Below are 14785 nucleotides of genomic sequence, written 5' to 3'. Positions count from 1 at the left end.
TTTTCTCTGGCAGAAAGAATGTTTCACTCAGCAGTAGCAGCTAGCTGAAGCTAGACAAGTATTGCTTCAGGACATTAGCTTTCTTTTCAGGCACACATTGCTAGAAGAGCTCTGTTACTTTACTCAGCTTTATTGCACAAGCAAGAAATCTGACACACAAGGAATTTATCCTGAGCTCTTAGTATCTCTCTGGTTATATACACGTAGTAAACACGTTCCATATGCCCAGAACTAATCACAATGTAATAGTATGAACATATGAAACTATTTGAATAAACTACTGATACCAAAAACTCTACATTTCAGACCTTCAAAGTCTTTATAAAAGAACGATGTCCATCATGGCATGTGTTTAAATAAGATAAAGCAACACAGAACTATTTAAACAGGTACTCCGTCAACCTTGCCGCGTTGATTTTACCTACATGCACAGATCTGTATCTGTATCCTTCAGTCAGATCCAGATTTGTTTTGATGAGTGATTATTCCATAACCTTAGGCTATGACTAACAACAGCAATAAGAGACAGGACTGTGTAGGCTCATGTGGGAGTGGCCTGATATTGTTTAACCTGTTTGCCGACAACACAGCTGGGTGATTCCTTTGTGTTAGATTCTTACATATTTCTTTTTTAACCTTAGTAATGATAGCACATTGCAGTCATCAAAGAAAGAAAAGACACCATATCTCATTATTACGAGATCAGGATCGAATAATTATGAGGAAAGATGTCATAATTACCAAATAAAACGTCATAATTACAAGATCAGGAAAGATGAAAAAAGATCTTGCAATTCTGAGATCCATATCTCTTTAATTATAAGAAAAGATCTTGTAATTCTGAGAACAGTTAAGGACAGTCATTGCTGCACTAGGCCTACGCTACGGTAAAAATGGACAATGACTGTGCTATCAGATTTGATATGCCTTTATCTCCTCTTATGAGACACTGAACTTATTTATTGTGGATGGCATTAATATTGTAATTAAAATGTGAATGCACAGGAAACATTTTACTTTGTATGAAGTGTATCCTTATTTAGTAAAGGATCTTCTAAAAAGGACTTTTTGACTTTTTGATTGCCAGTTTAGACGGTGGAAGAACCTCATCTAGTCAACAGTTTTTAAAATAACCAATAGAACTACTCTGCATGTTGTGGGAAAAAAACAGTGAACTCCACGTAAGCTACTATTGCACCTAACCCAGCTGATTAGCACTAATATCAGCTGCCATCTCTCAAAGATACTTTACAAAACACAGAATAATAGAAACTTTAATGTTTATAAAAAAAAGAACTCCCATTTTAGTCAAAAATCCCCACCGATGAAAATGAAAAGAACCCATATAGTCATTACGTTTGTACCAGAAGAGCCTGACATGACTCTTTTTAATGATAACTCTTATGCTAACCATTTAAGCTAGCAGCTAGCATGATATTAAAGCACATAAACCTGGCCAATTAATAAGTTACCCATAAACTACCAAAAGCATTTTATAAAGAGCATTTGACTGATCTGATCAGGCAAAAGATTCACAATTTTTCCTAAAAACAGCCACCTGACTCTGGGCTTTAAATTCTATTTCACTTCTAATAACAGTAGTAATTGCTGTATTTCCTTTTTTGAGTGGAAGGCTAATTTGGATGTAGTATATTTTTGTTTAAATAACTCAAAACAGTCAAATTTTTGCTCCAGCGTAACAACGTTGTCAGAAATTCTTAATTGCCTTTTTCGGAATATAGCAACATTGGAAAATGATCATGTGCAGCACATGGCAGTGGATTCACAGAATAGCATATGTTTAAGAGCTTTCCCAACCTGTATTTACACATCCAAGCTAAAACCTGTCCACACATGCTCTCTGATGGCATGCATGTGTGACAGAGACTGGCTTTGCCTCAGTGTTCAAAACATCTTTGTGATACAGACATAGGCCCTCATCTTTCCATTGGAGCAAGCCATCAAAGCCACAGCTAAGGTTTGGATCATCATGGAGAGCCCTAATGCAGTAACACTACAGAGGCTCCATCCTTGCAGAAACGGCATGAAAAAAAGGAACTAAAAGGAGGCTGGTTTAAGATGGTTTAACAGCTAAAGCAGCACAACCGTGACATTTTGACCGTCCTCATAAATCCTGTAATAAAGCTGCAGCTTGGATTGCACTGTGGACAATGATTGAGTGCTGAGCAGTACGCCAAACATACAGTGATTCATAGCGTGTTGTTTGTCAGCTAACTGGAATATAAATCCAGACACAAACTCACACAGACATAATACTGTTCATACGCAAGGTTAACATTCTCCTGGTTTGAGACTTTGGCAGGAAGGGTTAAGGTTGAGTAACTCCCAGCTCATGAGAAAAAAACAGCCCGCAGGATAGCACCAACGTGCTGCATTGAGTGTTAATGCTTATAATAACCCAGTTTAAAACTTTTGATCGTCATCCTCAGGCAAAAGTTCTCAGTATAATGAAGTAATCGGGGCACCACGTGAAATAAACAAATGCGTTGTAACACAACTGAAAAAAATGTACAAATGACGCATTTATCCTTTTGGATCCCACGCTCCTGACACAAGCAATACTAATTCTGTTGGGGATTCATGGTCATTGAAGCATTTCTCTTTAATGAACGCCCATTTCTCCTCCATCAGAACAGACTCCACCGGCGTCTTCACGGCCAGTATTTGCTCAGTGCTCCCGATTTGGTGGGAGCTTTTAGTGCAGCCATCCTCAGAAATTGAGCGTGTTTACAAAACGGAGAAATATTTACCAAGGCAAGTATTTGTACAGAAATGGTGGATAAAAACAACAGCTATTTTTATTCATTGTTTCATTTCACAAATGAGCTGTGCAGCCTGAACTCGGACAACAAGATGCTTTCTCCATCAGAGACAAAGTTTTGTTTGTTTTCATAAAAGAACAGTAGCAATAATTTATAAGGAATTTAACAGCAATATTAACCTGCAGGTTTAATCTGTTCTTGTAAAAGGGATTTAGTTATTTTCCATGACTGGTTTTTGTTTGTTTATTTTGGACCTTTCTTGGATCAGCCTTCACCTCTCCTCCACTATCCTATCAGCTCAGTCTCCTTCCAGCCAACACCTTGCTGTTAATCAGATCCATCTGCTGCACTAATTAGTGAACTCTGTTCACATGTCTTCATATACCTGCCTCAGCCAACTCATCCTGGCCAGAACTCTCTTCTCACAAGGTTTATACAGGAATGAGTAACCCTATATATATATATATATATATATATATATATATATAGGGTTTTATATATATATATATATATATATATATATATATAGGGTTTTATATATATATATATATATATATATATATATATATATATATATATATATATATATATATATATATATATATATATATATATATATGTATGTATATATGTATGTATATATATATATGTGTGTGTGTGTATGTGTATATATATATGTATATGTATGTATATATGTATGTATATATATATGTGTATGTGTATATATATATGTGTATGTGTATATATATATATGTGTATGTGTATATATATATATATATATATATATATATGTGTGTATATATGTATATGTGTATATATGTATGTGTATCAGTATATATATGTGTATATATGTATGTGTGTATATGTATGTATGTATATGTATGTGTGTATATATATGTATGTGTGTATATATATATATATATATATATATATATATATATATATATATATATATATATATATATAGTACTTGTTAATGGATGTGTCCAGACAACAGAACACCTCCGCATGCAGTGTGGCATTGGCTCCAAATGTTGTTTGCAGACGGTCTGATTTCCTACATTAGTGGCGGTAGAGCTTGCTCCAGCTGCTGCTGTGCTGTTTATGCTGCTTGCTAGCTAATGCGGACGTGACTGCGTTGGTTACAGAAAAGTAATAGTTAGCTGCTGTCTGCCCCTTGCAGCTGATCTGTGGCTGTCTGCAGTGGTGTAGTGGTCCCTGAAGAAGTGGCTATACTCTCAATGTTTGCCCTTTTAGACGCAGCTCAGAAAAATGCTGTTTTAGAAACAATGACATGTAACACTGCTTTATTTAGTCTACCCAAAAATCCATTACTAGGGTTTACTCATTTTAGCCTAAAATATTTAGCCTAAAACATTTAGATTAAAATATTTCCTTGAGCTACTATGTGAGGTGTGAAAATACTGTTGTCTCTTTTTTAAAGATTTTATCCAGCTTCTGGCAGGTTTTTCAAATTTTCTTTGGTTTATATTAAAGGAATTCCTAAACTACATCCAGAATGAACATTTCATTACTTGATTGTAGGTTTTTCAATATAGCCCTAGATGATAAGTCCTGAATTGAATGAGAAAGAGAATCTATAGAAAGAGATAAAGTTAATGATGAGGAGAACATCAAAACTCAAATCTCTTTATCTTTGCAAATCATGAATGGTCAAATATACCAGTTGAAACACCCAAAGAAGTGTTGATCCTGTTGATTTAGACAACCTGACAATGAATGTTTAGCCCCTCGATTTTAAAATGGATGGTGATTTTAAACTTGACAGTCAAAAAGGGACCTCAGTTAAATAATTTTTATCATGTGAGGAACAAAGCAAAGGTAAAACCTATTCTTTAAAGGCAAAATATGGAAACCCTACTCCAAGCCTTCATTCATCATGGCTGGATTAGTGTAATTCTCTTTATCTCTGAATCGGTCAGTCCTTACTCAGACGTGTGCAGCTGGTTCAAACGCTGCTGTACACCTTTTAATGGAAAAATATAAAATAAAGCATATTACCCGATCCTGGCTTCCCTTCACTGGTTACCTGTTTATCTTAGAGTTCAGTTTAAAGAACTTATGTTTGTTTTTAAGGATTTAAACAGCTTATTGTTATTGTTGTTGTTGTTTTTTTAATTGTTGAGTCTTTACCCAAGTCATTTTATTAGATGTTATTTTGTTTTACCTCGTGTTAAAGTGCTCTTTAAATAATGATGACAATGATGATGAAATATGATCACAAGAAACTTTTGCATCTTTACCCAGAAGCTGGAAAGAAAAGAGACAAAAAGATTGATGACATTTAATCATGGACTGATCAGCCACTCCTGACAGAGATTTCTGTGGAGTAAGTGTGTTCCAGCATATAGGCTTCTGCAGAAAAGGAATCGCCTTTTCCAACACGTCCTTGTGCAGATCTCAGTTAAAAAGTAGGAAAAACTCAGGGTTAGCCCAAACAACTCTGCTCGGTAGCAGGGTTGTTTCATGGAGTAATTTGTTGTCATAATATGACTCTGGGAGAAGGCTTCTGAGCTTTCTGAAATGGAAAAGCCAGGGTATGCAGGAATTGACCCCAGAAAGTACTCTGAATAGCCCCTAAGCCAGCTTTCTGAAATGGGGCCCAGGTGTAAAAGTCAGCCTACGGTTTCATTGCAGGTTAGTCCATCTTCTCTGTTCACACATTTTCTGTCCTGTTTTAAAAAATGAGCATATTAAAACACATTTTGAGTGACTTCTGATAAATGAAAACCGGAGCTATTTTTTATGTTTGATAACATTTGTGAGTGGAAGGGACCACTGACCTCTGAATGGCTGACTGGCTTTAGTCACATATGCATGCCTCTATACTAAGAATGGCATGTCAGGATCGGGATGAAAACAGGAGCCTGAACGAGTCTGAATTTCTCTAAGATGTAACTATTCTGAATAACTCAGATAATGCAGTGGATTTGTTGGTGAGTATCACAATATCAGGCTGTATGCAGTGGAACTGTTAGTGTGGAGTGTTTCTGTGTCCTGAGAGGGGAATTCCTGCTGTAATCCAGGCCTCCATGACTCAGCTGGTGAGTCAGTGACAGGATTGATATTTATGTCCTCACACACATGGACGACTCCTTCAAATTCTTCCTTTGTTTCTGAATTTATTTTTTATATTTAAGTGCATAAATATAGACTGAGCTTATAGTGGCTATTCCCTGTGTTCATTCTGAACAGAAATATCCCCCAGTGGCTTCCAGAGCTAAGTGTGAAACTCAGACCCTTGAATATCTTGATCTGATAAAGAGACAGCAGCAAGTCACTCAGACCTAGATCGTTGTGATACAGACATTTCTCACACCATGAGTGTGATATTTCTAGCTGGTGAGATGTTGGACAGTCTGTCAGGTTAGCTTCATGACTACAGCCTTCCTACAGCACCAATCATATCCCAACATGACAAGTGTGCAGTTGTTTTTTTGAAAGATAAGATGTTCATGTAAGGTGAAAATAAATAGATACATGTGTTTTTACTGTTGTTGTTTTAGAGCAAATAGACAGTCTTTTAGGTTATATTTCTACTAAATAGCTCAGTCTCTGGCAGGTTGGGATGGAGGGTGCATGTGAACTGCAAATTTAAATTCTTGCTACACATTCTTGTCGGACTTTGAATGGGCCATACCATTGTAGCTCTAACTGTATGTTTAGAGTGGTTGTCCTGCTGGAAGGTCAAGTTTTGCCTCAGTTTTGAGTGTTTTGTAGCTTCCAGCAGGTTTTCTTTAAGAATTGTCCTGGATTTAGCACCATCTCTCTTCCCATCAACAAACACCATCTATTTTCAGGACACACTTGTTTCATTTCATCAAACTTCCCTGGATTGACCAATTCCAGAAACGGCAGACTTTCTAAATTTGAAAGATGCCTTAAAATCTGTTCTGTCAGAGTGTCCGTGATAGCTATGTAGAGTTTACTGTAGTGATCCTACATAGCTTTCTGCTATGGCCGTGGGTGGATGTGGGGTGGCACAGAGGTCAGGGAGTTTGTCCTGCAATTGGCAGATCGCTGGTGCGATACCCTGCTCTGACTGTCTCTGTCGTTGTGTCCTTGGGCAAGACACTTCACCAGCATTACTTGCTGGCAGTGGTCAGAGTGCCCAGTGGCGCTGGTGTATGGCAGCCTCGCCTCTGTCAGTCTGCTGCAGCTACTAACATAGCTCACCACCGTCAGGGTGTGAATGACTAAACTGTAGTGTGAAGCTGTTTGGAGATCGTAGTTAAAGCGCTATACAAGTACAAGCCATTTACCATTCAGCTGCACAATGTCAAAAACAACATTGGTAAATGGACTGAACTTATATAACGCTTTTCCAGTCATGCTGACCACCCAAAGCGCTGTACACTATAGCCACATTCACTTTGGGTTAAGTGCCTTGCCCAGGGGCACATCGACATGTTGCAAGGTAAAGCTGGAATCGAACCCACAACCTTCTGATTGCCAGACGACTACTCAACCCATCAAGCCACAGTCGCCCCTCCATTGGAAACATTGGTTTCTCTGAAGATTTGGTTTTATGTGTACAAAAGGAAAACAAATTCAAAGTCTTCCATCTTCATTATGTACCCTTTGGCACAATCTATTGTCTCATCGTCCACCTTTTATTTTTCAGATACAGGCTTTTCAAAAAGCTGTAGCAGTGTATGATAATTATTTGCCACAGTGCTCACAATGCGGGATGTAAAATTCCATCTAGGACGAGGATTTCTGGGGAGTTTTGAACACCCTACAGACTCAAGAAATGACATTCTCCTTATAGACTTTGAACAAAAAAGGTGGCAAACCCAGTGAGAGTTGCAAAAATACACAAGCATTTAGCACCCTGAGACAACACTAGATTCATAACAATGCATAACAATGGGCAAATGTAGCAGTGGGAGCTATTTCTTTAACCTGGACCTGCAGGCCATTGAGTGAATAAGCCATGAGCGCAGCCCCATCATAGGGTTGGGCCACTAGTTTTTCTCTGAAATTGTTGCTCTGCATGTGTTTGATTAAAACATCAGATCAGACTGGGCATCTCGTCCTTCTGACACATCAAAACATTCAATGAAACGTTACTGTATTTTGCCTGCACTATCCAAATACCACACACTGACCGACATCTGTGCATGGCATGATAAATCTGTAGATTCATCCACAAAATGGGGCATTTTGAATTTCACTTTTGATCTCATCAGAAACAGTGGCAGCAATGGCAGAAATCAGATCATTTTGGATGGAATGAGATATACCAGAAAACACAGCTGATGACTGCAATTGTGAGGTCAAGACAAAGTCATATTTTGCTAATGTTTCTGTAAATTTTCTGTAATTGCCTTTATTGGCTGATTCACTGCCCTCATCATGAATGCCAGCTCTTGACAGTCTAGTAAAGAAGTAACATCGATAAGTTGTTTTTTTCACGGTTTCATTGTATTTTGCTACCTGAATGCACACACCTTCATTGATAGCATGTTCAACCCTGACCTTCCCCAAACAACTTCACCTTGGACATGAAAGCACATGTTCTTTCCTCTGCTCATGGTTGTCTATCTTCTTTCAAAATTATTCAGATCTGAAAACTCATCTTTGACCAAACAACACATCCCTGAGATGGCTTCATCAAAAGACATGGCCAACAATACATTTCATTTGTAAAGTTAACCTTATTGTACCAGGAGAGTTGAAATGACCTGTTTCCTTTACCTTTCTTTTGAATGAAGCTAATATTTGGTGTTGGTCTGCCCTGAGTTTTTCCTCATGAGGAAGACTAGCTAAAAAGCGTGTCCACAATGTTAGCAGCAACACTGTCTGCTGCCATCGTGGCTAGGCTAACAACAAGCTAACTCGCAAGTTGCTTCCCTACGGTGGTAAAGAAAAAACAAACTAAATTTTAACAAGATGCAAACAGTGCAATAATGATTTGTAATTTATTTACAATGTTGTGTGTACAATGGGTGAATGTAGCTGTGATGAAGCGCTCTGAATTAATAAACTCCAGAAACCACGTTCAGCACAGAATGACTGTTGTGACTGAATGATCGTCTGAGTCTCTGAGGAAAACCTCCCCTCTGTCTGGCCACTCTCAGTCAAAAATCTGTTAGCATGTTCTGCCAATCAGCATCGAGCAGCCAGCTTCACAACCTGCCCCTGCTCCATAGACCCCCCTACGAGGTTATCCCCCTACGTGTTATCCAATCAGGGCCCTACTTTCTCGCTGGTTGCTTCCATGCAGCGACTAACAGGCAGCGTCCTGCTGCTCCAGAGCTGAGGGGAGATCTCATCCGAGAGCGGATTCAACAGCTGATTAATGCACAACATACTCATCAAATGAAGCACATTTTAGCACACATTTAATGCAGTGTAATGATTTCATTTATGAAGTTTAACAATTCATATTTGACCAATTATTTGAATTGGTCAAATTAAATTTAACCAATTAAACCTCCCCTTTAGTTAAAAGGGGAGGTTTGGCCTGCCTAGTATTCAATGAGAAATGACCACTGTATTGTACTGATATATTATTTTAATCCCAGTAAAATACTGTACAGTCTTTGGTTGTAATGTGACAAAATGTGAACACATTGAAAATAAAAACACATTTTCTAAAGTTCTGGACAATTCCCTTAAATGAATTCAAATGAAAACAGTAAAATGAGCATTTAACATCAGTACAGACTTCATAGTTGTGTTGGGAGACAGGAGAGAGAAAAAGGTCTGAAGTGGTCTAAAGGGAAACGTATTCGTCTCTTTAAAGCCACCGTTTCTGCTCTTGTTAAGCGACCTTATTCTGAAGTGGGACCAGTGTAATCACAAAAAGCTCACGTGTAAAATCTGATGGCAATTATAAAGCTTTTAGGGTTGTCACCGTTCAACTAATAATGACCAGACTAAATGCTCCATACTTTCTTCAAGTATAAACCTGCCCTGTGAGTAGACCTGAAGGATCAGAGAGAGCATGGTCACTGTTCACCGCCAGCGCTGAAGCTCTGACAGGACAGCAGCTGTGTGCCAACTCACTGGAATGCTATCGCCTATTAATTACACACTAATTACTGGCATGTACTTACTTGTTGCACTCACAGCATTCTGTTCTGCAGTGTTTCTCTGTCTAATACATTCCTGACTGTGTAGTTACCCACAAACACACAAACATGGTGGCAGGATGTGAGCCACACAACTGATGTCTGGGAAACAATAGCAGGGAAGGCCAGGGAATGTTTGCTACTCCCAGTCAAGCAGTTACTTTGAGCAAAGCATTTTTCCCAGTCTGGAGTTCGCCTCCCCCTGCCCTTTGGCCATGAAATCTGCAACTCTCTTTGCCGCTTTGCTGAGTCAGCAGAAAGACAGACTGAATATCTTCCCATCTGTCCCATCTCGTCTTTAGTTTCTCACTTTTCCAAAATCCTGAACTGATCCAGTTCTCACTCTGACCTCCTCATTTGGATGTACTCTCCTTTCCTTGTTTTCCGTTTTACCTCTATTTAACGCCGATGGTTAGTTAGGCTGTAGCTCTACTGTCTTTAACTTTTAGTAAGAATGGAAGGTGTTTTAGCATCTATTTACTCTATCCCTTCACATTCCATTACACCACGGCCAAAGTACACACACACACACACACACACACACACACACACACACACACACACACACACACACACACACACACACACACACACACACACACACACACCCTGCCTGCTGAGAGCCAACAAAAGGTAGGAATCCAGCGAGGAAAAAAGTTAAGTGCAGTTTCTCCCTCCTCCCCGTCTTTTTTCCCCCTCAGCTCCCTCCACCCCCGCCTGAGCCCAGACAGAGCTGAGCTATAACAGGTCCTCAAATGCTAGACCAACAGAAAGCAGACAAGCACCAAGTAAATGATTCCAGTAAATGGGAGGAAGCAGGGATTTTCCACACACTCACCAGATAGTTCATGTTGTCCTTGGAGCAGTGAGCTAGAAGTTGTAATTCCAGGACAGGACTTTCTCTAGTCCCTGAGAGACAACTAGAACATGAAGGAAAAACAGATCCTCAATGTTCCACCACAAGCTCTACCCCTCCTCCCTTCGTTTTGGCTCCGTTTTGCTCTCCGTCTCTTCTTCAGGGAGGGCCTGTCTTCTTTTCAGCAGTCAAGCAGCTCCCAACACATCCTGCTGCTTCCTGATCTCACACAACAAGAATGAGAGTGCTGCGTGGCCCGTCTAGCAGCAGCCTGCTGCCCCTTCCTTCTCCCCTGATCTGTCCTACCCTCTGTGAGAAGAAAAGAGGGAGGAGAGTGTAAGCTGACACGTCACTTCCTCTCACATCCTGCTATTCCCTGTCTTTCCTGCCTGCTCATTTCAGCTCTGGTCACACACATGGCTTTGCCCCCCCACTGCCCCTTCTCTTTCTCCCCCTGGCTGTACGAGGCTGTCAGTGCACTGCAACGGTCTGCAGAGAAAACACAACATAGCGTCATTTCATCGCCGCCTTGTGCTGTAGCCTGAGGCTACAAATGATAGAACCTGGCTTTGTTTTGCTTCGTGACTCATGCCGTTTGAGCAAAACTGTTCTAGCTTGCCCTCATTGCTGCATCATAACAGGGATCTGATTGGTTTGATAAAAGCCCACCTGTATAGTGAAGAGAAAGCGGTGCTGCTGAAAAGCTAAAAAAGATACCAGCTCCCCCATTCTGAACCTGTCCCAACCAGCCACAGATTCATTGCCCTACATTGATTCAGTTACGCTGTATAAAGCACCTCAAGATAGTTCTGCTTTTTATTAATATGCATACAGTGCCGTCTGAAAGTATTCACACCCATGACTTTTTTGCACCTTTTTACAAAAATGGATTTCTTAAAAAAAATAACTATCAACTCAAAATAGACATTAATTACCAAATGAAAATAAGTTTTCAGGTATTCCTGTAAACCTCTAAAATATTAAAAATGTCAGCATAATAGGTTTGTATGCACTCGTGTCTTCCTGGGTATGTCTCTGAAAACATTTTCTGCCATTCCTCTCAGCAGGTTCAAGCTCAGTCAGGTTAGATGGGCAATATGAGAATATTTAGACTTTTAGGTCCACAAGTTGTCCTTTGGATTTAAGTACAGGTTCATTTTATCCAGGTGTTACAGGTAAAAATGTCCATGGGGGATATCATAGATAAATCTCGCTAAATAAGATGACCTTTCAAATGAAGAAAAAAGCCCCATAAACCGTTTAAACCCACAGTAAAAGATTGACAACTAGGCTCTAACTGATGCTTGGCTGAAAAAAAATCACATTGTTTTCTTGTCATGAACTAAGACAGATGGAGCCAGTATTCAAACCAGACAGCCGGATAAGTGATTAAGAAGGTTTAATAAATCTCAAAATGGCAAGACAGGGACAGACAGGCTCGATGGTGAGAATAAGAGTGCAGCAGACAGGCTGGACGAGGACAGGCAGATACGGGGGTCAAAAACAGTCCAGGACGGCAGGCAGGGATCAGGCAAACCCAGGAACAGACTCAGCTCAGGCAAAACAGGCAGGCAGGAAAAAACAGGTTAAGGGGTCAGGCTGGCTCAGAATCCAAAGGCAATAGGTTAATATCAACAGGTCAATCCAAAAGAGAACGCTGGACAAAACTCACCGATTGGCTCGGAAATGACCTGGCAATGTATAGAGGTTTGAGGCAGGAATATATAGGTGAACAGGAGAGAAGACTAATTACCAGCATCAGGTGAGAACGATCAGAGGAGAGGTGGTGACAGAAATGAACCGAACTGGTTGGCTGGTGACTAAAGGGGGAAGTGACAAGCAAACAGATAGGTGGTGAGGTGAGCTGAGGTGACAGAAGGGATCAGATCCAAATAAAGCAAAAAACTAAAACAAAACCCAAATGGTGACATTTCTGATAAGGGAACACGTCACTGCTAAGTTCTAATAGATCACACTAAGAACAACGCTCTTTAATGAGTAGCCACTGTGGCTTTCTTGCCAGGTTTCTAACTAACCTCTTTACCTAAGCTGGAGCGGTGACTGTCCTCTCTTGGCGGACCAGTTAAAGCACCCAAATATTTATCATTACGGGTTCATTTGAGGCACTTGAATCCACTTGAATGATCTTGACTTATTCCCACATTTGTCACTTTAGCAAACCCTCACTCTTCCACAACATTCAGCTTTGTTTGTGTTTGGGATTTGAAATCATTTCCTGAGTACTATGTCGAGATCTTAAGATGGTTAAGCTCCACCAACTCACTTTACCACCACAGCTGCCTGGGCTCTGTTTCAACAACAGCTCGATTGTGTCTGATCCATACTGCTGCAGTGCCAACTATCCAGCAGATCATACCAAACACCTACACACACACACACACTCACACACATATAGCCCTGCGCCCCTCCATAACAACAGCAGCATCTGTCAGAGTGCCCCCCCCCCCCCCCACACAGACAGATGCACGCAGCAGAACAAGACGACGCACAGCTCTGCAAGATGTAGGTCAGGGACAATCTGAATATGCTAATGGCCTCTGCAGGGCAGCAGTTGTTGTCACAGGTCAGATAAAGGACATCTTCACCAAACACCGCCATGCATCTGTGTCCGCTCTTTGGACCTGGTTCTGGTACAGCAGAGCAAGTGATCAGACCTTATAAAAGGGCCCTGGAATTAGCTTAGAATAAATCAGCTCATGTTTGATGACATGTAATGTAGGTTTTTGGCAGGACCTCATCTAAGAGGGTCCTCAGTGTAAAAAATTAAATAACTTTTTTGTGTTTTCACTCATAAAATAAAGATTATTTATTAAAATTATTTTCAATTTTAGTGAATATCTTTTCTGCACAGAATTATTTACAGGTCAGAGCGGTGAAATTCATAGAGTTTTCCTCTTAGTTTTAGTCATTCATAATACAACTGCTGCTCACTGGATGTTCTCTCTTTTTCAAACCATTCACTGTAACCCCAAGGAATGGTTGCGTAAAAATATTCCTATAACATCAGCAGTTTCTGCAACACTTACCAACTACCACATTCAAACTAACACACTGTGTACGCAATTGTACGCAATTATAAAGTAGAACTTTTTAAGATTACATTTCTGTCAAGATAATCAGTTTGGTATATGACCACCCATCATTTCAAACTGAACTAGTTTCTTTCCTAATAAATCCACTCTTTTAGAAGGTCCCACAAGTTCTTATAATTCTGTTCATTTCAGTTTATTAATATAGCGCCATTTCAAAGTGTCATCTCAAGACAGTTTACAAAGTCAATTCTATTGAAGCATCCAAACCAATTGGTTCAAAGTTTTCAATCTAAGGAAACCCAGCAGATAGGATTGAGTCATTGACTTGCAGCATCTACTCATGCTGGAGGATGATGGAGCCACATTTACTAAATTAAATGGAAAATTGCCCAGCAAATAAATAATGTTTTTTTTTTAAATATGCAGATTTTTCTGAAAACTGGCAGAAGATTAGGGAGTCAAAAGTGGAGTTCTGTACCTTTCACTGATCCAGCCATCAGTCCAACCATCTGGGTCGTTAAGAGCCCCTCTTGTCCTATCAATCTATAAAGCCTTAGGAAGATCCGTCTTCAGATATTTCTTGGTTCAATCTACATGTTTCAACTTATGAGTCTTGTTCAGTGGTGGTCAGGTCTCAGGCTTCTTTACCTTGGCCAGGTCTCTGAGCTCTGACCACCTTGTAGTTCTGGAATATAACAGCACTGAGGAGAATGACTTCCTGGTAGTTTCATGTTTGACTCCACTCAAACCTTCTGTAGATTACTTGTGCCTCAAACTATACATCTCTCCAGACATCAGTTTAACAGCTGAAACATACCTTTTCACTCCTTTTGACTGTGGCCTAAACTATTTAATTTTTATTGTTATGCCATAAGTACGCCATGATGAATAATTGATCTCAGATTGAATTCTGAACATGTAGTATGGAGGGGGGTCACAAAGGAATTCCACTCCTGATGCAACATGAGACCCTCAAGGCTTGAATGGCCCCTC

The 14785-nt window shown here is 39.8% G+C and overlaps 1 protein-coding gene across 3 annotated transcripts in view; it reads right to left on the bottom strand.

The window, feature by feature from the left end:
* Nucleotides 1-14785, bottom strand: part of bcar1 (BCAR1 scaffold protein, Cas family member) — a 124850-nt gene that overhangs the window by 68656 nt on the left and 41409 nt on the right. The window contains exon 1 of one of the 3 annotated variants that reach the window (XM_012855397.3): nt 10722-11048. The exons of the other annotated variants lie outside the window; for them this stretch is intronic. Within the exon in view, the coding sequence (XP_012710851.2) occupies nt 10722-10733 (12 nt within the window). The 5' untranslated portion in view covers nt 10734-11048. Of the gene's footprint in view, nt 1-10721; nt 11049-14785 lie in introns of those variants that run through there. 3 annotated transcript variants of the gene reach the window in all.

This window comes from Fundulus heteroclitus, unplaced genomic scaffold (genome assembly GCF_011125445.2).
Source record: "Fundulus heteroclitus isolate FHET01 unplaced genomic scaffold, MU-UCD_Fhet_4.1 scaffold_39, whole genome shotgun sequence".
NCBI classification, from domain to species: Eukaryota; Metazoa; Chordata; class Actinopteri; order Cyprinodontiformes; family Fundulidae; genus Fundulus; species Fundulus heteroclitus.
Note: the sequence above shows the minus strand (reverse complement) of the source record. Positions and strands in the feature narration are given on the sequence as shown.